The sequence below is a fragment of the Pangasianodon hypophthalmus genome, chromosome 3, assembly GCF_027358585.1.
Source record: "Pangasianodon hypophthalmus isolate fPanHyp1 chromosome 3, fPanHyp1.pri, whole genome shotgun sequence".
NCBI classification, from domain to species: Eukaryota; Metazoa; Chordata; class Actinopteri; order Siluriformes; family Pangasiidae; genus Pangasianodon; species Pangasianodon hypophthalmus.
Genome location: NC_069712.1, coordinates 14754326 through 14781013, shown reverse-complemented (window position 1 = coordinate 14781013; position 26688 = coordinate 14754326). Strand labels below are relative to the sequence as shown.

The window sequence follows — 26688 nt, the reverse complement described above, 5'->3', positions numbered from 1 at the left end:
CCATACCTCGGTACTGCAGGACCTATCCACAAACATTTCCTTCACTAATGCCTGAAACCCTGGCCAATTTGTCCCAAGAATTAGTGGATGGGTGAGGCGTGGACTAACCTCCACCTTCACTTTATGCTTTTGCCCCTAGAATTTAATGATAACTGGCACCATTGGATATTCCTGAACATCCCCATACACACACCTCACCCTCACCAATCGTGCATTTCTCAATGCCTTGCATTGAATCCGGCTTCGATGGACAGTGGTCTGGTTCCTGAGTTCACCAACGCCTGATGTGTACTCCCTTGTATACTTACTGACATGTGGCACTTTTCCTGCTCGATCAGGGAGACATGTGGCGCATCAGGGATCCGGATCAGTATTCCTGCTTCCATGAAGGAACACTGATCCTGGAAATGCCCGGCCTCCCCGCTGTGCCTGCAGGCCTGTCCTGCTGGGCACGGAAGGTTCTGCCTGTGTAGAGAGAGACAGAGTTAGAGGACATATCAGAGGTGAAGGGGCGGGGGGGACAATGGGGAGGAAACTGGGCTAGGGGGGCCGGTTTCAGGGCCTCCCTGCACCTTAGTTCTGGGGAGCTGGGAGAGAGGGATAGAGCAAGAAAAAAGGTAAGAGTCTGGACCAGGAACCGCTGCCAAGTGATCATCCGCCAGCTGCACAGCTTCGTCGAGGGACATGGGCCACCACAAACTCCACTGTTCCTGTTGGGAGTTGCTCCATTAGCACTAGCTCGATGGTCCTTTCTGCGTCGTGCTCCTCTGCCATCAACCACCGGCGATGGGAGTCCCTCAGCTGCTGTACATAGGTGAAGGGGTGGATGAATTTAGAGAGCTGCAGCAACCAGGAAACGCTGGCAGTGCTTCTTAGGGGTCTGGCTGATGCGCTGCAGGATCGCCCACTTTACACTGGCATACTCCGCAGTAGTAGCTGCTGGGCTTCCCTCCAAACATCACGTGTGGCACGGTGGCAGGGGACATAGCTGGAGATGTGTTGGGCTACAGCAACTCCTGGAGTGCCCTCCAGCTCTTGGCCTGCTCCTGAGCGAGGTCTTCAAAGCACCGCTGCTGCTCATGGCACAGGTCAAGGAGCACTTGGTGTTGAATCTGGTGGAGGGTGGCAAGGGACTTGACAATCTCGGCTAGTGGGGAGGTTTCCATGGCGGCGTCAGAGTGTTCCCCAGATCCCGGGTTTCGGCACCACTGTAGAACCCCGGTGTGTGAGGGTGTGTAGGAAGACTCGAGGGACAGGTGGAATCTTGACTGAGCTCCAGGCTCGTGTTTATTCAGACCACACTTTTCAAAACCTTTCACTTTCAAAACTAAACAGAAAACACAAAACTTCCGGATTTCGCTCCGTCAGGTTCAAGTTCATACTTCTTGCCATGTATACGTGTGTGTCTCGCAAGTTCTGACAAGCAGTCTCACACTCTGTCTCTCTCTCACTTGCGGGTTACAGGAACAACTGAAAGCACAAAGAGACACAAATAAGTAGACTGCCGGTAATAAGACACAGGTGAGAATCATGATGTGTTACCTACCGGTTCGACCTGCCTCTTCTCCGTCCACAGCCCCCGCCGCCACAGTTTGCTCTAAAGATCCCATACAAACTTTAAAGAAAGACCTAAAGACTCTGTGTGTAGAGTGTATTTCCACCACCAGATTGCAAATTATGTCAGGATGGAGTGAACTGCGTTAAGCTTGCTTAGTTAGCTGTTATAGAGGGTGTTGAGGGCTGCTGCTTTTGCTCTACTCAGCCTGAAAAGGATTGCAGTAAGCGCAGTGTACATTCATCAGTAAGAACTCAGCTGTATTTGACTGAGCCACAGAACTACAGTTGCAGACTCACTGTGTGGGTAATGAGTGATGGACAGTATGAAGGCTGCTTTCTCAAGTTTTTGGCATCCGTCAGAAAACACATTGATCTCCATGGCTGGTATGTTGTCAGAGTTTAGTTTGTGGGTATTTTATTGATAGACCTGTGCACACACTGACAGCATACCAAGCTAAGATAGATGTGCAGCACCCTTATAAATTTGTAGCACTGTATTATACAGATCTGGATGTGAGCTGCCAACCAAGATTAGTTTACAGCTTGCCCAGACCAAGCCTGACAAATGGCCATGTCAGTGTATGTACTGTTGAAAGTCTCCGGTGAACCTTTTAATGGATGGACAGTCATTTTTACTTTGGTGTGTGTTGTCCATTGGTGCGTTGTTCCTACTGAACTACTTTTGGATAGCAAAAAGTCCTTGTGAAGCCAGCTGAAGCCCAAACTCATTTAGAGTCAGCTGGACTGACAGCCTTTCCTGGATGTTTGCTGTGGTGTGTGTTGTGCTTAAGTAGACAGTATAAGCTGTTTTAAGTTGTTTTCTTTCTGCAAGATCTGTTTTTCTAAAGTCTGTGCAGCAATAACCAGGAAACTGCAGTAAATCAAATAACTTATGAGAAGGGTTGTTTCCTTGTCTATAAGATTGCAGATGTGATCAAGCATGTTTCCAGGAAATTTATCAGTTCCTCTTCAGAATACATTTGTGTTCTTCTGATCAACCTCTATTCAAGGCACAGTTAGTATGACAGCCATAAGTAATGATAAGTTTGTCACAAATTCCTCCTTTCAAGCGTGCACCACATTTCCCAGGACAATGAACACTGTTCTCATTTGTTTAGTTATAGGGTCATGTCATGTGCTTTTGTTCACCGATTGGTTTGTTCCCCAAATGTGTGCATCTGTTAAGTGTTAAGCCCTTAATTAGTTGGTTCTTTTATACCTTAGACTTTTGATTATTTCCAAGACTTGCGTCTTCTAGTTTATCTTTCATATTCTGACCCTCGCCCATGTTAATGTTTGATTATGAATTACCCTAGTTTGTTGCTGCATGCCTATGCTCTGACTATGACTCATGAATTTCCCTTAGAATTGTATGCATTGAGGTTTCACACTTGTATCCTGCTTCATCTAACCTCACATTACACAATTTTGGTTTAAACTAATGTATTTCATTATATTATTGAAGCCTCAGTAAGCGCATTTACAAAGGTGCTGAGTTGCAAAATTGGAAGAAATTAAAACAGGAATTTAGAGTGGGCGAGTGTAGTACGAGTGTGTAGTTTCTCAGGTTTATTTCAGGAGTGTGCATTACTGTGTCTGAATGTCTTCTGACCAGGTCAGAATGAATCTCACATTCAGAGAGCAAAAAAAAATTGAGGATACATGTCAGCAGCTCTGCACATGTCTAATGATAGACATCAGCATTGTTTTAAACTCTGACAGTCTCATTTAACCACATTACACAATGCTGTAATCACCTGTTAGCTGTCTTCCTTGGCGAAACTTACGAAAAACACAAAACATTAGTTCCACCTATTACATAATTCTGACTTCTGTGGAAAGACATGTTCACACCAAACCCTTATCACTCATTACTGCTTTCCTACTGAAACCAGATCCATGTGTGAGACAGTGTGTACCAGACTACTGCAGGGAAAACAGTAGTGAGTGTCCAGACCTTTCCTCTCAGACAGAGCAGACTAGGACTGTTAGCTCAGGCCAAATCAGGGCCAGATGTCTGCAGGTTACTTGTACACAGTATTCAATAACTCACAGGGCACCCGTTATAACTCAGGCAATAATGGGTTTTGGACTGTAGTTTACCTACTTAATGTATCACAGTAATCGTATGGAAAATGAATTACCTTGTTTGTCTTGTCAAGAAGGCAAAGACTGACCTCTGAGCTAAGAGATAATCTGCGGGAAACTCTTCTGTCCTGTTCTGTTCTCTTCTCTTCTCTTCTGTGTGTCAATGAGAGAGAGAGAGATGTATGTGACAGATTGCAACAGTGCCCTCTAGTGTGTCCTGTTTGGCCATGCAGTGTGAGTTAGTGGTTGTCCAGTGAATGAGTGAACTGTTGGCAATTCAATGTCCACTCTCATCATCATGCTGTCTTGGGTTTAAAGATTCTCACATGGACAACACACACAATACAGAAAGCCAGGTTCTTTATTTCAGTTAAGATCAGTGCCTTTTTCACATATATTGTAGAGTCTCTCTCTAGATTAGTGTTCTGACTGGCACACACACATACATACAGATACAGAGCTGAATAAGTGGAGATTGCTGCTGCGTTTTGTGTCAGTGGGAAAAAGAGTTTCCTGGGGTGCAAGCTATGGAGGCTGGTGTGTGTCGGCAAGAGTCTGGCGCAGTGGCCTCGATGCTCAGGGCTGATGAAAGACAGACATTGTCTAGCTGTGTGCAGAGATGAGTTCTTTATCTATGGCTCTCTGCTCAACTGAGCTGTTCCTTCCTCCAACACTGTTTTCACTAGGCCAGCACACGGCTCAGTTTCCTCCACCTCTTGACACTATGTGCAAGGAGAGATCCCTGAGATCATGCTTGTATATGTGTGTTTGTGTATCTACTGTAAAAGCTGAGGCAGTAATGACTACAGCAGGGACTCTTTTCACAGTTGATGTGTGTGTGAAGGTGTATGTGTCTGTGGGTGTCTAGTATGCACCTCCAAGCTAAACAGAGCCGTGTCATGCTGCTATGTGTGTTTCCACACATTTATAGTAAAAGTATTGGCAGAAGGACTGGGCAGTATGGCAGAAATATCATACTTTTTCCATACTGATATCATAGCCTCATCAGCCTTTTTACCTTTTTAGCCTTCAGTGATGACCAAACATCCCCAGTTTTGGGATTATGAGGAAATTTGGCTAGTCCCTAATTTCTGTTTGGTATGGTAAAGTTAGAGTCAGCATTAAGATTTGCATTATTTACCTACATTAATACCTGAGTCAAAGAAATACCACGGAAAGATAGTAATACGAGTTTGTGTGTGTGGCTGGATGAGAAAAAACGTGAGAAAATATTCTTCCTTGTAGTCTGTCTAGTAAGATGTGAGTTTTAGGTCAGTGTGTCTGGCTTTCAGGGGTAAGGGACAGACTACACCACTCAGACACATAGAGAAGGAGTGATTAGTTAAACAGGTGAGGGAAGTCAGTGACAGCTGTTACACACATACGTCACTGCTGATCCACCACAGACAAACAAATTACCATTTCCTCCCCTATGAGAGAGAGAGAGAGAAGAAGAAGAAAAGGAATGGTGATTAAAAAAACTCCAGACAGAGATACAGGAGAACACTGAAAATACAATACAGGCCAAACTTTTGTACAGCAATAACAATGACATAAGTTCCTCAACATGTCATTACTGACCACACAGCCATAATTAAAAAATATGTTTTTTTTAAATATTTGATTTTAAAACTGATTTCACATTGCTGGTTTTATTGGTTGTAAACCAATGTCACAAGCAAGAAATGCCTAGCTGACGTGCACGCATGGGATCTTAAATCAAACCAGTAACTAAAACTACAGTAAAACATCACTATCAGTCAAATACCCTGACAACAAAGCCATGACCAGAATTAATAGCTTTGAAGCATGCCTAATTACAGTAGTTAGACTTCTTGTGGAGCAACACACTTATGGAACATGGCAGTATGGTTAACTAGGCTAGTCGTTCAAATTAAATTGTAAACTGATACAAGGGCTGTGGTTGCCAAATCACAGCCCATCATTTGGGGCCTAAACAGGATTGTTTATTATTCATTATTCCAGATTAGGACTAAATTACTTACCCTACAATTAACAAGCGCAGTGTACTCTATGTCAGCTTTCTCATTTCCTGGTAATGATAGGTGCACAATTCTTCACCTAACTGTTTGTGTTGTTAATTTTCCTTCATATTATTTATAATTTACACCATATCCATATGACGCTTCTATTTATGTAGTTAGTGGTTATACTGTATATTTACACTTCCCTACAGTGCTGAAGGATTGAAGAGTGTTTGTACAGTGATGCAAAACACATTCATTGTGTTGAGAATGAGTGTGTGTATCACCAAGCTTGCTATTTTTACACTCATGTACAATGTGGAAAGTCTTTCCATCTCTCTGAGAGCCTGGTTGGTGAAACCTGTTGTGTGTGCAGTGGTGTTCAGACATTAAGATCGGTGTTACCTGTGCTCTTGTCTGAGCTGGCCAGACACTGGCACTTGGTCTGAATATGATCTGATCACAGACAAAGCCAGGGCTCATATTCTGCTCACTACTCCACTTTCTTTCTCATGGTCAACACCATGCTCATTGGAGCATGACTTAAGCTCAGGATGAGTGCTATTAACCTTATCAGTCTGATGTTTTTAGGTCAATCAATGCCTCAGAGGCGCACCTGCAGGGGCAATTACTTAGAAATTAAAATGTTTTGTTTCTCTGTCTTTATTCCTGGCAGCTTCATCCTGGTGTTTGGCTGTCTGGTCCTGTCTGTGTTCTCCACCATCCCGGATCATATGGACCTCTCTAACCACTGCCTACTCATACTGGTGAGAACAAAACACACTCCTCACCTCAGGACATGTGGCACATTATCACACAAAAACAGCATAGTTTGATTTAAATAAAGTCTCAAATGTCTGACAAATAGTATTTTTTGTCTCATGTTCCAGGACCTCCTTTGGCTCTTGTGGAAAAATCTATTGCCTTGCTATATGATACGTATTTTATTTAGTTTTGTTAAGATAAATTTCCAGCAATGCTTTATTGGTAAGAATGAGGGACAGGCCCAAGGTGAGCATGGGCTGTCAATCACATCTCAGCTGGGTTGCTGGATGAGCTGATGTGTCCCACTGTGCATTGGTCAAAGGTGGCTTTACTCCCACTGATGTAGAAACAATGCACTCTGTATCAGATGGCACCCTGGGAAATTAGTCTGTTATGAGGGTGCATGGAAGTCACTCTCAGCTGTTAAGAGAATGCTGAGTGTATCTCTACCCAAGCTTAAGTTTCCCGGAATTGCTGAATAATGTGAAATCTGAACTGCACAAATACTCAGAGCAGTGAGTCAAATTTGGTGGATATATGCATAATACATATGGCATGTATAAAGACACTACAATAAAATTAACTATATGCAGTAATATTATGTTTTATTTGCCTTTTTTTTTTTGCGTAATTAACCAAAAAGGTGCACGTTGAATCCAGCATGAGTATTAAATGGTGGAGAGATAAACTGCTGTTCTGCTGCAGCACTGTCAGCTTTGTCGTAATGTGCTGTACTGACAGATGTTTTAATCTGCTGAGAGTACCAGTGAATCCTGTTGGATTTATCAAACGGTGCAATTAACAGGGTCTGCAGCTGACATTGAGAAATGAGCTCCAGGGCTAATTACGCTAACCAGATACTATTATGGGCTCCTACAGGGCAGTGTGCAGTTTCATCTCAAACTGCATAGTCAGACATTTTGCTGCTCTAGGTCTCACTGTACATTATAGTGTACCATGCTCAACACTATGGAGCATCTTTTATCATTTTATTTTATGAAGTTGTCCTTATTCAAATGCATTTGCTTTACCAAACATAATATAAAACCCCCCAGACTCTCATTCATACTTGGAGTACAGCTCTTCCCATCTCAAGCACTGCAAAAATCCCATTCCTTTCTCACAGTTACAAAGACTCATCCAGAAAAGGAAATGTGTGATTATTTCCTAGATAATGTCATAGATGATGCCATGGCCCATGTTAACACTATTGAGATAATGGATGCATTGACCTCTAACCAATCCACTGCTAAGACAGAGAGAATTCCTTTTGTGCTCACATATCATCCTGCTAATAAAACAGTGGCTGAAATTGCCCTCTAATTTCCTGCAGGATGATCCTGAGACTGCTCATACAGACAGGATAAAAACATCCAAGCCACTGAATTTAATGATCAGACTAATAGAATCTGTAGCACTTTTGCACGCAGTTCTAGATGTTCCACATGCAAATTTATGAATAAAACCACTAAAATCACAGGCTCTAAATAAACCATTTTTTATCACTCCACACGCACTACCACAGGAGTTGTTTGTAGTCTTTCTTTCAAGAGACGCAATCAGTTGTACTTTTGAGAAACCAAGAGGAGACAGGTTGAATGTTTGGTCATACTGCCAAGATTAAAAGATTTCTCCTCCAGTGGCAAGATGGACATAATAGTTATGGACAAAACATTAATCTCCATTTGCATTGCTAGTTGTTATGGGAGCAGTGAAGTAAAGAAATGTTGGGAGAAAAAGCTCATCTACACTCTCCAAGCTTTGGAACCCATGGAATGAAAGTCAGGTTTTGACAGATATCACATCAACCATTTCAAATATTCAATGGCTTCACCTCCTTCAGTCTCAGAAGCACTTTGCTTGCACATCTGATAAAGGACGTGTATCTGAAATGTCATGTTTCTCTGGAAGATTTATGTAAAATGTTCTAAAATTGTATATATATTATAAAATTGTAATATGAAAATATCTCATGGAATATGTGGAAATAATTGTGAGTAACTATAATATACACAAAAACTCATTTAGATCAGTGATGTGCCTCTCTGGGAATAATTACATAGTAAACACTTTGACATTATTGAGTAGCACTTTCTCTAGGCCATTATAGCCAATATGTATGCTGCTTTAAGTGGAAGAAAAACATGTCCTCCTAAACTTGCTGCAGTCACAAAAAAGAATATGGATTTAAAAAATTTATTTGATAATATATTTGATAATATACTTGAAATATATTGTTACATGGGATACTAAAATAAAACTTACTGTATTTAGTTTCCTAATGCAGCGCAGTGTGTTAGAATACAGTGTGGTTAATGAGATGATATGCTGTTGTGTTGCAACTTGCAGGAGTTTGTAATGATCGTTGTGTTTGGTCTGGAGTACATTATTCGCATCTGGTCTGCTGGATGCTGCTGTCGCTACAGAGGATGGCAAGGGAGACTGCGCTTTGCCAGGAAGCCCTTCTGTGTCATAGGTGAGACACGGTTGCCTGTGAGTAACTGTGCATGTACTATATGTGCGTGCACGTATGTGTGTTTGCATGTGTGTAGCTGATGCTGATGGATGTTTCTGGAAAATTAAGTGAATGGAGTAATGATAGCTCCTACCAACTGGATCAGTGTCTGAGTTTCATACACACAAAGGATGTTAAAAGGATGAACCTGGTGAGTTCTGTACACTCTTGCTCTGAGATTTTGGCTCAAATCCTTTGAATTCTTGAATCCATGAATCCTTGGTTATATACACACATGCATACACATAAATCCTACTTCTCTTTGACAAGTATAATATTAAAACAAGCTATTTGTGAGTCTGGTTTTATACACAGACACTGTATTTGTAGGAATGCATTGTGTTAGTGAGTGTAGAGTTGACCTACGTGATCTGCATTGAAGCCTTGTTAATTAATTAAGGTCAGAGCTCCATCATAGTTTCACCAGTGGCTGACTAATGTGGGAGTAAGAAGCTCAAGTCCTACCCAGGATCGATTCTGGGCTTGTTTGTGGGAAGGCATCATCAACACAGCTTTGTCTTCACAAAGACAAATCGCTTCTGAACCATGAATTGATTGCTTAGCTTTATACATCGGTGCTGCTCACAGTTTGCATGTAGTTTTTGCAAAATGGGAGACAATGCACAACGTTTTATTGTTTTTATTAATGTTTATTTAATGAATTCATTATTGTTTAGTGTTTTTGATATTTTTGCTAGACATTACTTTGCTAGATATGAGCAGCAGTCACTTGCATTGAAATCCCTTTATTGCAGCATTCAGTCAGACACAGAAAGTAAATTGGCAAGTTGAATCAACCACATTATTTAATTTCATATTGCAGTGTACTGCTGTACTGCAGATCCCTTCATACACACTCACTGTAAACTGCCTTTTCACTGTCACCACTTTTTGGCCCTGCTCTTTACTGATGGGCACCAGAAGGCTAAGATTGCTTTTAATGCAGAACTGATTGAATGAAGAAAATGGTGAACAGAAACTGTGAAGGAAGTCAGTTTCATATGCTGAATTCTGTTCCGAGAAGACCTGAGTTAACAGGACAAGCTTTGTGTGTTTGAGGTAACTGATGTAGCAGAATAGCAAGTTAATACATGGGTTTAGACCTGAAGATCTGAGTAAAACATTTTGAGAGACAGAGTGAGAGAGTTTCTGCAAGACTATTGCAAGACACATTAATCACTTAGCTTCCATTCTCTTTGTCGGTGGATGCTCATAACCAAATGTTTATATTATATACTGTTTGGATTTATGGTTGGATTCACTGGCACTTCATTCCTTTTTCCTTGTTTTGAGTTTCATGTAGGGGAAAAGTATTGAAAAAGGCAAGATGTGTCATATGAACAAAGAGTAATATCTTTCCAGGTCAGGTAGTGTAGTGGTGGGTTGGGGATAGGATTTAGAAGAAGCTTTTATGAAAGGAGGTGGATGTGCTGGCCCCTAGTGACATTTCTCTCTGCTTCTTGTGTATCTGAGAGAAATGACAGATGTGAAATTACCATCAGGGTAAGTCTTCATCAGACTGTGCCTGTTTTCAGTGCATTTTCAGTGAGAATCAGAGAACATGGGGGGGTTCTCAGGAACTAGACCTGGAGTGCAAAGCTTATACATTGTCTTTATGCGTTGTTGAGACAGTGAGCCAAATACACTGAGGCTGACTGCTCTACATTATAGAGGTGATTTTGGTGAAAACCCTAGGTGATAATTGACAGAGAAATAGTTTTTCTCTTGAATTCTTTCTGTTCTAGTTTTCTATGTCTTCAGTAATTACTGCTAGTTATATATTGGCCAAAAAACTTTTATGCTTATGCTTTTATACTTTATGCTTTTGTGCTCCATGTAAACACGAACCTGACTTTCTTTCTTCCTATTGCAGACATCATTGTGCTTATTGCGTCCATTGCTGTTGTATCAGCTGGCAGCCAGGGAAACATTTTTGCCGCGTCTGCACTGCGCAGCCTTCGCTTCTTACAGATCCTGCGGATGGTGCGCATGGACCGACGAGGGGGTACCTGGAAACTGCTGGGATCTGTAGTCTATGCCCACAGCAAGGTAGACTAGGATATGATGTTTTACTTGCAGTGATGCCTTATAGCTTGGCCTTGTTTATCTCAGAACTTATTCAGATGTAAGCTTCTTTTGAAATGTGTTTATGTCTAAAATTAAATGGAGTACAGCCTGCACCCTGTAGTCTTATAATACACAGTAGCCCAAATTGCAGAACAAATTGCATTCCAGAGACAGCAAATAAGCAACTGAAGTAACACTGAAAATACTTTTTCTGCAATCTAGAATAACACAAAACAGTAGAAATGTAAGATGAGATCTAAAAACAGATGATGAATATGAGCAGGGCTGCAAGGTCATATGTGTGTTCGTGTGTGTGTGCATGTGTGTGTGTGCTCCTTTCGACTACAAACGTGTGACCCTGCTTTCAGCCTCTCTCTCGGCAGCCCTGTCTGGGCTGTAGCTCTTGCCATGAGCCATGGCCAAACCACAGACTTCCTCAGCCCTCAGCCACCCGCCATTTAGTGGATAGATTACGGGCTGTAGCTCCCTACTGATTCCCTGTGGTCTATGAAACAGCTGCTTTACTCCTCTATCTTTTCTTACTCCTGTCCTTCTGATTTTTCTGTCCCATTGCACGGTATTTGGTTAGTCTGATTTTTTGGCATGCTGTAAAGCTCTGTGCTTTTCTGTGTGTACAGGAGCTGGCAACTGCCTGGTACATTGGGTTTCTCGTACTGATCTTCTCTTCGTTCCTGGTTTACTTGGTGGAGAAAGATTTAAACAAGCAGTTTACCACCTATGCTGATGCACTTTGGTGGGGGACTGTAAGTCTACATAAATATAACACAACATATACACACAAAACACTGTACACCTTTTACTTTTTTTTGGATCTCACACAATTATCCAATCTGTCAGAATCATTGATTTTTCATTCCCTGTTCCCAGTTCTTATAGTATCTTATTTTAGAATCAATACAGAGCCATGATTAGCTTCACAGCAACATTATACTGTTCTATCATATTTCACATATTACAGTGTTACGTTACAGAAACACAGCAGTCCACACGCTATGGCCACTGTCACGGTTTCTTGTTGGGGAAATGAACAAATCATTGAATTCAGTCAACTCAGGAAAAACCATCAGCTGTTTGAGTGTAACGAACATAAGGTCAGTTTATGGTGGTTCCTGGTCATTGCCCTTTTGAGCTTTGATATAGTGGCTCATACAGAGCCAGCATTACACTGCCACAACATATTTAGACTGAATTCTCGGGTTCTGTATATGGATCTGCCAGACTGACTGTAGTGCAGAGAAGAAAAGCAGAAGAACAGGACTCAGTGTCTGTGTGTGTGTCTGTGTGTCTACTCCCAGCCATCATTTAATGTCTACAGCACACTCAGCATTTGACAGATCACTCACTTTTACTGGATGTATTGAATTTGCTTTGGCCTGCGCTTTGTTTGAGTATCCCCCGCCTGCAAGAATCCGTATCTCTCACTTATTCGTACAGAATGGAGAGGGAGCTGTTAGACTAATGTTTTTTTTTTTTTAACATAAGCTACCGATTTATTACTCTCAAGGAGAAACGAGTAACACAAATGGCAGTGTGGCTGTAACTCTAGAATACTTCTCTGTTTGCCTTTAGATATTCATGGCCTTTTAATATGGCAGATTGGACAGGAGTTGTTGTAAGTGGAGCTTCTCGTCCAACATGTGGCTTTTATTGCACTGTGCGGTGGCCTCTCATAGGAATATGATCAGTGCAAACGCTGTGGGAGATTGGGCTCCCCATTGCACCCAGCTTTCCATTGTGTAGGTAAAACCAGGTGTGTTCAGCCTCTTCCTGCTCTTCTTAGGCTGATTGAAGGTGCCGTCTGGGCATTGCTGTTTGTCCTGAGCTTGTATTCACTAGAGTAATTTAACTCTTGTTTGCAAGGACCTGGCTCAACCTCTGACCCTTGACCATTGATGTCTGTATACTCAGATCACTCTTACTACCATTGGCTATGGGGATAAGACGCCTCAGACCTGGCCAGGGCGACTCCTGTCAGCAGGTTTTGCTTTGCTGGGGATCTCCTTCTTTGCCCTGCCTGCGGTGAGTAAATACAGCCTTGCATTCCCAGCAAAGGCAGCAAGGCCTCTCTAATACACCAGCACCTTGAACTGCATTACTGTTATCGGTCATAATGCAAAATATTTAAAAAAGTAAAATGGCCCATTTAAAAATACTAAAAGTGGAAGAATGCTTCATGCAAAAAAAAAAGATTGTTCCAACATGAAACAAGTAACAAGATGATCTAATAGTGTTAACTATTACATTAATAGCTATATTTTCACTCACACTTGTGCCTACACAATTGTCATCAGACCGATTCCCAAGCACATGCAGGAAATTGTATATGGGTATTTAAATATATAAATTTGACAACTCAATAAAATATACTATACAATACGACAAACAATGAAATTAGACAAGGAATTGGGGTCAGTAGAAGACTTTATGATTCCCACAAGCAGTGGTGTAATAGGTCTTTTTTTTTTTTTTTCATTATTCCCTGACTCTTCTAGCTATGAATAAAATCTGAAAACAGAGGCGATTTTTATGAAGCAGTTCTACACCCTGTTTTTGTACTTATCTATTTTGGCCCTTGCTAAGGCATCTGGGTGTGTGGTAGGTCACGCTGTGATATTAATCCAAGGTGCCTTAGATCTCAGTGTTCAGATCCATATGCACGACATTCCAGCACAGCCCTGTCTGCCAGCTCTATGTGGCTGGTGTTATTTCAGGAGTGCAGTATTTCTCTGAACTCTCAGAAGAGAAGATTAATGTCAGTTATGTGTCATATGCTATCCAAGATCACTTCCAGTAAGCTTTTTGTGATCTCTGAAACACTATCTTTGCTGCGGTGACTTTCATGTGGAGTGCGTTCATGTGATTAGGTCAAAGAGCCCAATGACAGTTGTCTTTTGTGATTCTCTGTCTGTAACCGTTTGCTCTGTTGTAGCTTTTGGATCCCACACTGGATGACTAATTGTAATGACAAACAGTGCGCAAACATTTGTGGAATTTATTGAAGAACAAACCATTTGCTATTGTTTACCAAATAATAAATCAAGTGTGTTTGTGAATAGGGGATTCTAGGCTCGGGCTTTGCTCTGAAGGTGCAGGAGCAGCACAGACAGAAACACTTTGAAAAGAGGAGAAACCCAGCTGCCAGTCTTATACAGGTAAACTCACTGCATTGAACATATATCTGCCTCCCTGATCAAGAAATGAATGAAGACACAATGCAGTTCCATGCTTCAATTTCTTGTATACTTCGTCATTTGTAATTTACTTGGAATAAAAGCAAATATAAGTCTAAATATAAATGTAAATGTGAGTTTAAAAATAAATGTTACTATACTGTATGTAGTATATACTAGTGTTTCACAGTCCTGGTCCTGGAGTACTGCATATTTTGGTGTGTTCTCTGTTCCCAGCTACCCTGATTCAACTAATCAGTTAATTAACTAGCCTAGGTTGAACAATACCAAAAATACCAAACTGTGCAGGGTGGTGGTACTCCAGAAGCAGGACTGAGAAACCCAAGTATGTTTTAATGAATATACCCTATATGGCCAAAAGTTTGTGGACACATGGCCAGTCACACCCATATGTGTTGGTTGAGCATCCCATTCCAGATTTAGTCCCCCTTTGCTGTTATAATAACCTCCACTCTTCTGGGAATGCTTTCCACTAGATTTTGGAGCGTGGCTGTAGGGATTTTGCTCATTCAGCCACGAGAGCATTAGTGAGGTCAGGCACTGATGATGAGAGAGAAGGCCTGGCACACGGTCAGAGTTTCAGTTCATCCCAAAGGTGTTCGGTGGGATTGAGATCAGGCTCTGTGCAGGACACTCGAGTTCTTCCACACCAACCTTGGCAAATCATGTCTTCATGGACCTCACTTTGTACATACAGGCATTGTCATGCTGGAACATGTTTGAGCCTTTTAGTTCCATTGAAGAGAAATTGTAATGCTACAGCATACAAGACATTGTACACAATTGTGTGTTTCCACTGATACATGTTTCCACTGATCCACATATGGGTGTGATGGTCAGGTGTCCTCAGACTTTTGGCCATATAGTGTATACTACATACTACTATACTATATACATATACAGTATATAACACAAAACACATGTATGCATGTTTGTCTGTCTTTTAATGCGTCAACATTACATGCTGGCTTTTGTTTCTCATAAGTTTGAAAACATAAGTACATACTCAGACTCTCCAAAACCAGTAAATGATGACCCTTTTCCCCTGACCTCTAACCTCATAATGATTAATAATGTGGGTTGGAGAGATGACAGAGGAGTTTCACAGGGTGAAGACATGTGGGATTTACCATCTGTCATGTCCACAATCTTCAGTACATTTTGTCTAAGGCAGGAGAAAATGAACAATAACACAGACATTTATTTCACTTTAGACCATTACCGTCTCTGTCCAAAGGAAATACTTGCAACTATTTATCATGTGTTTCCACGGAAGGAATTCTGTGTGAGGGTTTCCTGAAGAATAATACTTCTTCCTAATGGACTGAGCCATCCCTCTTTAGAAAAGTAAAAATGAATGTGGTGTGTGTTGCATACGCACGCACAGTCTCCAAGAAACAGAGAAATTGTACTATAGCAAAATCAAGCAACTTTTTTGGTTACATTTCTCTCAAACAGAGCAAATAGGCCAATCTAATCACTGTTTAAGTCATTTCTCTTGCTTTAGACCTTTGCTTCATTAAATGATTATTAGTTGAATCTACTGTCAGGGGAAATAAGTATTTGAGCAGTTTTGTTTTTGTTATTTAATATACTTCTAGTGCATATATCCACATCAAGTTTACACACACAATGCCTTTTGACTTAGTACTTATAAATATGAACAAAAAGTATGTATTCATAAACATAAACAAAAATATGTTTAAAAAAAATAAATTGATAAGGAAAACTATTCAGATACCACAAATGTACAACATTGGGAGCTGTTGTTGGCAATTACAGCTTTGAGATTTCTACTGTAAGAACAAATAAGGTTTTACAGTATTGTGCTTCAATTTGTTTGCCCGTTCTTCTTGGCAAATCATCTTCAATTCCCTAAGTTTACAAGGGTCCCACTGATGAACTTGCAATTTCAGAATCCACCATAAATTTTCAGCAGGCTTCAAGTCAGGAGATTGGCGGGGCCATGCAAGGGCTTCTTGAGTTATTTTGGCTGTATATTTGGGGTTGTTGTCTTGTTGAAACGTCCATCTTTTTCTCAGATTCGGTTTCTTGGCCGATGCAATGTTTGCAGAGAAGCAGCCCCATGTCATTTCCCACCGCCGTACATCACTGTGTGTATGGTGTTCTCGGGATCATACACGCAACTCTTCTTTTTCCAAACTGAATCATTGTTAGAGTTCTATTTTTTTGTTAGCGTTGTTCCAAAACAGTTCAGATTTGTCTAAATGTTTCTTTTTTTTAGCAAAGGTGTTTTGTGTGGGGTGTAGGAATGCAGTTTATTGCTTACAGTTCTCTGTGCAACAGTTGTTCCTGTTGCTTTCAGGTCATCCTGCAACTTTTTCAAGTGACTGGTGACTTCTCTCTTACCTTCTTTATCATTACTCTGAGAGTGTGTTGTGGTATCTTGCATGTCACAGTAACCGCAGGAATCACGGGTGCTGGTGTTGCACCAACTGGCAAATGGGTATCAGAGAGAATATTCCTTACAAAAATTAGCTAATTAAATAAAATTACAAAAATGTAACAGCAAGCCATTAATGACAGCAACAGTTTGTTGCTGTAAAAATACAAGTTTGTTGAAGTTGAAAACAAATGTTTGTTTTTATTCACATGACATTATCACCTTTGACCTTGACCTTACTGACGTAGCTCTACGACTATAGCTACAGTATACAGTATGTAGCAACTTACGCATATTCATGGCGATAGTTTTGAAAGCCAACTCAGAGCAAAAGTCTACATTCTGAGTGCTGTGAAGCATGCAGTACGAAAACATTTTCATTTTTGATGCTGCCGCTGCCACAGCGTGCTTTTCCGTTGAAGATTGGGCTTTGGCTGTATGTCTTAGTGTGATGTTTATGGCTTCAGGTGAATTTGGAGTGCTTTATATTACGTATAGGTCCAAACTATGGGGCATTTTCGTTTTACCTAATAGCCTATTAACATCTGCTCACTGATTTAAAAAATTTTAAACACCTACAGATTGCAAGACATGTCAACCCCAATGAAAATTATTTTAAAAAATGGTGTCTCGGATTATTAAAAATCTGTAGAATCCAGTGTGTGTCAAGAAGGAGTAAGCAGACAGGCGACTTTTGACAGGGCTTCATGTTTCTTTTTTTTTTTTACTTTTCATTATTTCACCAACAAGTGCTTTTCAGCATGCGCCACTCATAGCTTGCAATGTTCAAGTTCAAAATGAGTGTAATGTGTATAGGCTCTGTCAGTTCCATCTCTCTCTCTCACAGCACTCCCTGAAAAGCCAAAAAACACACATAAGTCGGCTGGCAGTAATAACACACAGGTGAGAATCATCACACGGTTCAACCTGCCTCCTCTCCATCCACAGCAGACGTTCGACCACGCCCCTACTGCCACAAAATCATTTAGTATATTTGGTTTGAAGTAACTTTTTCAGCAACTTTTTTGTTCAGAATACGGTCACGCGGCTATGCATGCCACACCTGTCCAGGGATGAGTACTTGCAGTTCCATAAACTTTCCACCTGCATATTATCAAACCAATTGAACTGACAGTGATGATTAAAGGCTTTGCTATGGCTCTGTAGCTTTTTCCATTTGAGTGTTGTTTAAGCTCCTTCATCTTCACCAGGATTGCTATTTGTTTCGTGAAATCTTCCCAACCAATGGCAACATCTTTTTTAAAGACACTGGGTGCAATTTGCACAAGAACATTTTTTTGTAGAATTTATATCTAGAACTTAATTTATTTTTAACTAACCTTTCTATATTTTTATATAGGTTCGGAATAGTTTTTTCCCTATCAGTTTTGCTTTTTAAACATCTTTGTTTATGCTTATGAAGACCTTTTTGTTCATACTTATACGTACAAAGTCAAAAGACAATATGTGTGTATATATGAATATATAAAGTGTATATATGCAATGGACATACATTAAAGAACAAAGAAAAAGTGTCTGAATACTGATTTTCCCTCACTGTATACTTTTTCTTCTTCGTTAACCTTCTTTTTTATGATGGAGACTCACTGTCCTGCAGTGAAATACTGTTACCACTAAGGTTGTTTTTAGGATATCCTGTGATTTCAGGAATAATGTCACACCTCTTTTGGTCTGTTTGTCTTTTGTCTTTAAATTACTGTGCGGTGCCCTTTACTCTCCGCTCTCCCATCTTTCTTGTTCATCTGCTTGAATTAAAAGCGTAGTATGCAAGATTTATGATCTGTGGTGTTTGAATCATCACACATTCCCTTAATCATTCTCTCTTGCAGCTGTGCCTTTCAGCATCTTTTCATATTGCATAAGTGCTCTAAAAAGCATTTTGATTTATATTGCCTTCATCACACTGTGATTCCTCTACATCCACTAATATGTCTGTTCTTTCTATTAAACACTGACTGTCTTTTAAATGCTACAGTGCAGTGTCGTCACTGTTCTCATTTCAGAATTATTTATTTGTTCTCTATCTCACAGTTATTTAATATTCACCTCATTATATTTAATATATTTTAATGTTATTTCTCATTTATATATAAAGTTACAAAACCTAAAACAATATGCATTGGTCCAGTGAATTGCTCCTGTGCTTAGATCCCAGTGCTGTATTTGTTTGTGTTTTACATATTTACCATTATTAGATGTTGCACCCTTCTTCCACTCTCTTGTGCTTTCCCCTTCTAGCTGTTTTAATGTGGTGTGAGTCTCATTATGCAATAAGACATTTTTCAGTGTCTCTTTTTGATGCAGTTACACTGTGCAGTATAAAGTAAGCAACTGATATACAATACCAGTTTCGAAATGTACATTTAGTGTGATGTGCAGTGATTTATCCAGGACAGCTCAGTCAAAAGTCAACAAAACCATTCACTGAACAAATGTCTTAACATGCTATAAGAATGCCTGTTTTCCTGGCTTTGCCCTCACCATGCTGATGTCTCTCTGCACCCATGTCCATGTGTGTGTCCTTGTGTATGTGTGTCCTGCACCAGGCTGCGTGGAGACTCTACTCCACAGACCGCTCCAGAACGTACCTGAGTGGCACGTGGCGATACTATAAAAGTGTTCTCCCTCCTCAAAGGCATGTATCCATGCAGTCAACTGATGAGAAAACTCTGACCTGAACTGGTTTTTACTAATCTGCCTTTTTTTTGTTTTCTTTTTTATTTTATTTTGTTTTGTTTCCTTTTTCCAACCCCCGCTCTCTCCTGGCCTTGTGACATTTCTTTTCAATTCCATTTTTCCTTCCCGTTTTCCTTTTTGTATACTCTGCACGTAGTGTGTTTGGCGTAGTTATGCGGCTGATGAGAACTCGGTTTCCATTGCTACCTGGAAGCCTCATTTGAAGGCATTGCATACCTGCAGCCCTACAAAGTAGGTACAACTCTGGCAGCTGGGTGTTCTCTTTGGTGTCTGTGCTCCTGTGGCCTTTGTTCTTCCCTCTTTATCATTGCAAACAAGTCTGTGTCTCCTAGCCTAATTTCTTTTTCTTTATGTTCCCTCACCTTCTATTCACCCTTGAATTCTAGCTTGCAAAAGGCCTGTAGTCACCAAAATATGAAAATGGCTGCATTCAAAGTGAATTTAAAAGCCAAAGACACTCACAAGCTTTCTCCTGAAGATACAGTATGAGCGAACATTCGCTATCCTAGTTATATAGGCCAGCGTGAAAGACAATATAGCCTTTCGGAGCCTGGAAATATCTGAAGAACCATATGCACACACATACACAGATGTATGTTCAGGCAGAGGGAAGCATTATTATACTTTTCCAGTAATCACTGACTCAGTTCCTGCCCATTTTAAAGCTAAATTATCCTTGCAAGGGCTTTTCTAGACAGCTTGATTGTGCGTTGCCGATTGCTTGCATGTCTGCTTGGTGCATGTTTATGCTATCTTCTATTCTCATTTTTTTTACAGTGTGGTTTGTTTTTGCTCTGATTCTTAGTGCATGTGTGTATGTGTATGTCTCCTTCAACTTACATACGTATACCGTATTGTATTAACACAGAGAGAAATATATTGATGATTCATTCATTGTATGAAGGATTCAGTATATTTCAGTGCCATTTGTCTTTTATGTTAGACTCCTTTTTTGTTCCTGTTTTTCATGTAAAGAATTAATCTCCTGCCCCTTTTCTCCTCTCTGTTGCTAACTAACACCTGAAGGAAAGACCAGGGCGAATCCACCACCAGGTTTGTTATTCTTATTCTGTATGTAACCTGTGCCAAAATATTTTTCTCTGTGTAAAATAGATTGACCTTATTTGTTTATGTGTTTAAACTAAAATATCAGAATGTACCACTAAATAATGAAATAATGAATAAAGTTCTTCATTAACACATAATTGGTGATTAGACAAAGTGGAAAAAAAGTGTGATATTCAGCTTGCGTTTTAACATTTTCAACTGCTTGCATTGCAAAAGAGCAGCTTTCATGTCTTCAGCAGGGTCAAGTGACTGTATATAAGCTCAAGTTTGCATGTGACTTTATATATTTAGGTTTGTGTGTGTATGCTTGTGAGAGAGAGGCAGTCAGAGATAAAGTGTATGTGTGCACAATAAACAGCTCTATCTTGAAAGTAGTAGAGCACAGTACCACTTGTCTGATGGCAGACAGCACCATGATGCACTTTTTCCATTCAGTGATTATTTATGTTAGCGATTAAATATCACTCCAGAGAATGCATACTCCAGGAATTATTAAAAAGAGCGAGAAAGACAGAGAGGGTGAGAGAGTTGCTGCTTAAGGTAGGAATGGCAGAGGATGGCAACAGGCCAGTGTGTCTCTTCTAAGTGCATGTGTATCTTTATTCTCTGTCTTTGCATTTATCTTTATGAGAAGTCGTAGTGTCACAGACTCAAAGGATTTTAAGATAGTGAATGTACATACACAGTAAGGAGCCACATTATAATGGCAGAAACTATTTAACTAGTTGGATTTTCGTCACCAGCTGAATTTGCTGCTTATATGCAGTTTCTTGCTCTATTAATTTCCTGGTAATTTCAGCTTAGCTCATTGCTGGTGCTTTTGTAAGTAATGGTAAAACCCAAATCCTTTTCCTACATTCAACCTACACTGGTTTTAATTAGCAGTTTAATTGGATTTTGGGTGTGTGATTCATATTCAAAGCAAGAACAGCAGCATAGCCAGACACTTAAGGTTTAAGTTAAGTAATTTATAGTCCCCTTGGTGGGTGGCAAATATGCCATAATATGTTTCTGCAAAGACTCCTCTGAACTATAAACACACAAAGCAAAAAGCTAAGCTGTAAATACAACTAAGCTGTGAACCACTTTAATAAAATAACTTGAGATTTTTGTAGTGTGATGTGTTTTACAGGCCAGAATGACAAGCGGTAGCTTCATATGCTACAATGCTCCTTTAATTGAATAACAAATTGTCACAAACTAGCTTTTATATATTCTGATGTTTGGGTGGGCTTTAATGTGTGTGTTTAATGTGTGTTTGGGGGTAATTACTGTATCCATGCATGTCTGGCGCTCATTGTGTCTTTAACAATTTTCTGAAAAGCAGAGATTAACAAAGCCAGAAATGTTTGGCTTTTTACTGTACAACCAAGTGTTTGTCTTTTTTTCCCAAACCACACATTTGTTTGTTCCACTGAAAGAAATCTACTTTCTCTTCACATCCTAACTAATCCATACCCATCTGTCTCTCACACTCCCTAGTAAGGTTCATAGTAATAGACAGAAGCTCTTCAGGAAGTATACCACAAGGAATTATAGGTACCCAGCATCCCCCTCTGCTTTGGCCACATGACAACCAATGAGAATGCTGACTAACTGCAGGTGCATGGGTGGTGATTCACTCCAGATGTACCTTTTTTCTTCCCAATGTGATGATCCCACAGAGGAGCTAAAACAGGGGTTCCACTCTTCTGCCTACTACCTATTACCTGAAGAGCTCACATTAGATCACCCCAGATTCTCACTGCATTCACTATATTTGGACATAAAATGACTCTGAACACGCACCGAACAAGAAGAATACTTATTTTGCCATTGTGAATGATTGATTGTACCATGCATGATTTGATCTGTTGTATAAGTAGTATCTCAAGCTAATTAACCATCATAGTGTTAATACAACACTTAATAAAGGCAGTTGTGTGGGGTTTTAGATTTTATAAGGAAGCTTCCCCATCTTCTGTGTCCAGTTTTAAACAATCATTTATAAAGTGAGGCAAGTTGTAATTGCATTAATGCCCATATCAGCATGTTGCACGTGCATGCCTTTGTGTTATGCTTACTATTTCACAAAGTTCCATCTCTAAGCATTAACTTGTGTTTGAGCCAAGCTCAAGCCACTACTATTCCCTTTACGTCTCACACATCTTGGTACTGTTCATGCAGCATCTGCATCTGTTTAGGGGTTTTTCGAAGAGGGAGGCATTTACCTCAATTTATTATTTTACCTTTTTACTGATCTCATCTTTAATTTTGGTTTATAATGTCTCCAGCTTCCATGATCATAAGGGATTGGCCTGAAAACATTGCCTGTTGTAGAATGCTCAATGCATTGCATGTCAGTCTATTTATGTTGTTTAGGCTATGAGTAAAGGGCATCATTTTAGTATAGGGAATTTCAGTCAGATGAAGCCTTGACGTTGTTTGAATGATCATAATTAAACATTTTCTGCATTAAAACTTAAGAAGTTGAAATACAATGCCTTGCATACATTCACCTCCCTTGATCCTTTCCACATTTTGTATTGTTACCAGTAACTAAAATGGACTAAATTGGAATTATTATTATTATCACTATTATTATTATTATTATTATTAATCACAAAATAATATATACAATAATACAATAATACACAAAATAGCCCAAAATATCGAAGAGAGGGGAAAAATTAATATAGTGAATGAATTAAATGCGACCAGTTGCCATCAAAAGTCACACAGTTAGTTAGTAGGACACTACATGAAGCTGCTTCATGGAAGAGGGGTGAGCCATTTGAAATCCCATTTGGAGTTTGCCAAAAAGCATGTTAGAGACTCAGCAAATATGGAAATAGGTTTTCTCGTCTGATGAGACCAAAATTGGCATTTTATCCTTGGCACAAATCAGTACACTTGGCAGAAACCCAACACAATGACTCTGAAAACACAATCTCCACAGTGAAGCATGGTGGTGGTAGTATCATGTTGAGGGGATGCATTCATGAGCAAGAACTGAGAAGTTGCTCATGGTTGAGGGCAAGTTGGATGGAGCCAAATACAGAACAATCCTAGAAGAAAATCTGTTCCAGTCTGCAGCAGACTCGAGACACTGGAGTGGTTCAAATCCAAGAACCTAAATATGTTCAAATGGCTTCAATGCAATTGGGGAATCTGTGGCAAGACTTGAAAATTATTTTTCACCAATGACCTCTAGCCAGTCTGACAGAACTTAAGAAGAAGAAGAAGAATGGGCAAAATATTATGATCCAGATGGTTAAAAAGGCTAACAGAGACATATCCGAGGAAGGTGGTTCTACTTCAGGGGGGTGGATATTTATGCAACCAACAAGATTTTGCTATTTTGTTAAACTAACTTTTGTATCACAATAAAAAAAATACACCTTCAAATGTTAAACATATTGTAAAAGTCATGGTAAAAGTTCCAATTAAGTCAATTTCAGTTTGGGGTTTTTACACTACAAAATTTGGAAAAAATCAATGGGGTGAATACTTATGCAAGTCACGGTATATCAATAAGATAAAATATCATTACTATTATCAGTCGTTTGTTTTTAACTGAAATTGAACTACATTTAACAGATCTTTATCTTTCTTCTTCCTTCTTTTCAACATTATTTTTTCACATTCCTCCTTTTTTACCCTCTCTCCCTCACCTGCCCTCCTTCCCTCATGTAGTCAAAAACTGAGCTTTAAGGAACGGGTACGCATGGCCAGTCCTCGTGGTCAGAGCATTAAGAGCAGGCAGACATCACTGAATGATAGACGCTCTCCTGTGACTGAGGTAGCCACAGAGGGGAGCAGTCCAGCCAAGGTACAAAAGAGCTGGAGTTTCAATGACCGAACACGTTTCCGACCCTCGCTCAGACTCAAGAGCCAATCACGCACTATGGCCGAAGGTAAGTGAGAGAAAAAAGTCTGTATTTCTAAATTTATTGATTGTAATCATAAGTTCATATTGCTTACCAGTAGCAAAGGTTATAGAAATGGTAGGCAGTATAAGAACATATTAAGCATATCTATAAGAACTGTTCCTGCATGACAACATGACAATTTTTTCCAGTGGTTGTCTATACATAGTCTATACATAGTTACAGTATGCTGAATGAAGATAGACTGCTGCAAAATATTTGGAGTGAAACATGACATTATGTTAAGATAATCATTATAAATTCTTAGAACATTCATATGCCTACTCTGTTATGAGTAGACATGTGCCTAGACATGTGCCTACATTGTTAGATAGCATATGATTTATATCATTTTCATATTCAAACCATTCAGTGAGCCCTTGTACCCTTTGAATGGGGGCACTATCATCCTGAAAGAGACTACTCCCATGAGGGTAGAAATATTTCATCATAGGATAAAGGTTATCAATCAGAATAACTTTGCTGAATTGCAATAATCCTTCCCTCTCAGAGAACAAGTGTGCCCTAACCATGTCAGCAAAATGACCTACCCGCAGAGGCACTAGATTTGCATTTATTTTTTTCACCCATCTGTATATATGCGTGTATGCCATGGGGGAGCATTAAATAGTGAAGTTCTGGACAGATTCTCAGAGTGGAAGATTCTGTTATAATATCTCTAATTCAAGAAATGAAAGGCTTGAAAACTTCCCCAGGCTTTCTGAAATATTTTCTTTTTCCTGACCTGTTTGCTCATGGCACTTAGTCACAGGTCTTAAAAGCTGAATGAGGTCAACCTCTGTATTGTGTCTTGGTGTGTTCAAGTTTATATCTAGTGTCTTTTGGTGTGGGGGAGTATGCTCTGTACACCACAGCCTCATGACAGGTATGAGGCTGCTTCAACAATTACCTATTGTTCTGTTTCACTTCAACAGTCCCCAGAGTGGCCCTCAGTGGAAATGAAGAGAATTGAGAGAGATAGAGAGGAAGAGACAGAGCCAGTTTGGACTCAGTTTGTGTACTGCTAAAAGCGGTTCTACTTAGCTCGTGATGGAAAAATTCACATTGTGTTTCAGTATTGACAGGCCAGTTAATCTTATGGCAAAATGGGAATCTGCAAGGCAACAATATAAGCTTAAATGACAGGAAATATTGTGGTTTGACTTTGAAAATCTGTCTCTCTTTTTAGTACTTTCCAAACCCACAGTTGAACCATATTTGTATTTGTTCAGGTTTCTCAAATGCTTTAACAGCTGTGTATGCAGTGTAGAGCAGGATTTGTATGTGAAGCCCAGTTTCAAAACATGTACATGTGTTGTGCTGTGGAGGAATGGCTGTAATGTTCAGCAGTGATCCAGCAGAGCTGAGGAAGTTTGTTCTGAGATCAGGAACACAGGCCAAGGGGTAATCACCCCGGTGGCACAGGTCAGGCTGATTCTGCAAAAACTCACATCCACTCCACGGACATGTTTTGTGTACTACTTACACAGATACACAGCTGCTGAGCAGCCTCTGAAAGTCCACAACAGCCGAATGTACAAACACTTTTCACAGGGATTGGGGTTTTATTTGGTATGGTTTGGTCTCACACTGCACATAATTAAACAGACCAGAAAGCAAAAACTTTAACTGAGAGTGTGTTAGAAAATGCCAGGCTGGAAACATACTTGCAAAAATCTTATTTCATAGTCAGAAATACAGTGATGGAAAATGTGTACATAGTTTAAAAAAACATAACACGCAGCATGTTTATTTTCCTTTTTCAGTTGGGTTGAATCACGGTTGAATTTTCAGGGCAGCTGAACTCTCTCTCAGTCTGTCTCAGGCTAGTTGTTATGCACATAAGTGTTCACACTATGTTCACACGTGTGTGAATAAACCACTTCAAGGGAGTCAATGCAAAAGGGCCTAAATTTAAATGGAAAACTACTGCATATGTGATAGACTTACAATACCTTTACTTAGGTTACTAAATAATAAAAATGCATTAACACTGAGTTAACTCAAATGTACTGATGTTCACATTTTGCCATCTACAGCTGTGATTCTTTATAATAATGCTTGAGTATATAATTTCAGGATTGTTGATGATTCAGTGCCAACATGCTTCACATGATGCTTATGTTTCACTCATATATTCTTAGTTGTACTTTTTATTGGATCTTCCTCTTCGTAACTATTATCTCTCCTTTTCCAACTCTTACTCTTAGCTGACAGTTTGGGAGGAGAGGAATGTTTTGATGAGAAAGGCTGTCACTGTGATGTCACTGTGGAGGATCTGTCTGCTCCTCTGAAGACAGTCATCAGAGCTGTCAGGTGAGGAAATGGCTGAATTAACATGTAAAATGTACAAACTGAAAAGTCATTACACGTAGGGGCCGATTTCATGTTCTGGACACCC

At 39.9% G+C, this 26688-nt stretch overlaps 1 protein-coding gene across 10 annotated transcripts in view; it reads left to right on the top strand.

Annotated features, from left to right (window-relative positions):
- kcnq5a (potassium voltage-gated channel, KQT-like subfamily, member 5a) overlaps positions 1-26688 on the top strand; it is a 126093-nt gene that overhangs the window by 84400 nt on the left and 15005 nt on the right. For 5 of the 10 annotated variants that reach the window (XM_053232491.1, XM_053232488.1, XM_053232487.1 and 2 more), the window contains 11 exons: positions 6307-6397; positions 8745-8871; positions 10784-10959; positions 11616-11741; positions 12907-13017; positions 14055-14150; positions 19448-19542; positions 20338-20364; positions 21862-21918; positions 24055-24275; positions 26498-26603. In XM_053232491.1, the coding sequence (XP_053088466.1) occupies positions 6307-6397; positions 8745-8871; positions 10784-10959; positions 11616-11741; positions 12907-13017; positions 14055-14150; positions 19448-19542; positions 20338-20364; positions 21862-21918; positions 24055-24275; positions 26498-26603 (1233 nt within the window). Of the gene's footprint in view, positions 1-6306; positions 6398-8744; positions 8872-10783; positions 10960-11615; positions 11742-12906; positions 13018-14054; positions 14151-19160; positions 19250-19447; positions 19543-20337; positions 20365-21861; positions 21919-24054; positions 24276-26497; positions 26604-26688 lie in introns of all 10 variants that reach the window. The other 5 variants (XM_053232493.1, XM_053232489.1, XM_026939760.3 and 2 more) reach the window with 3 other exon arrangements.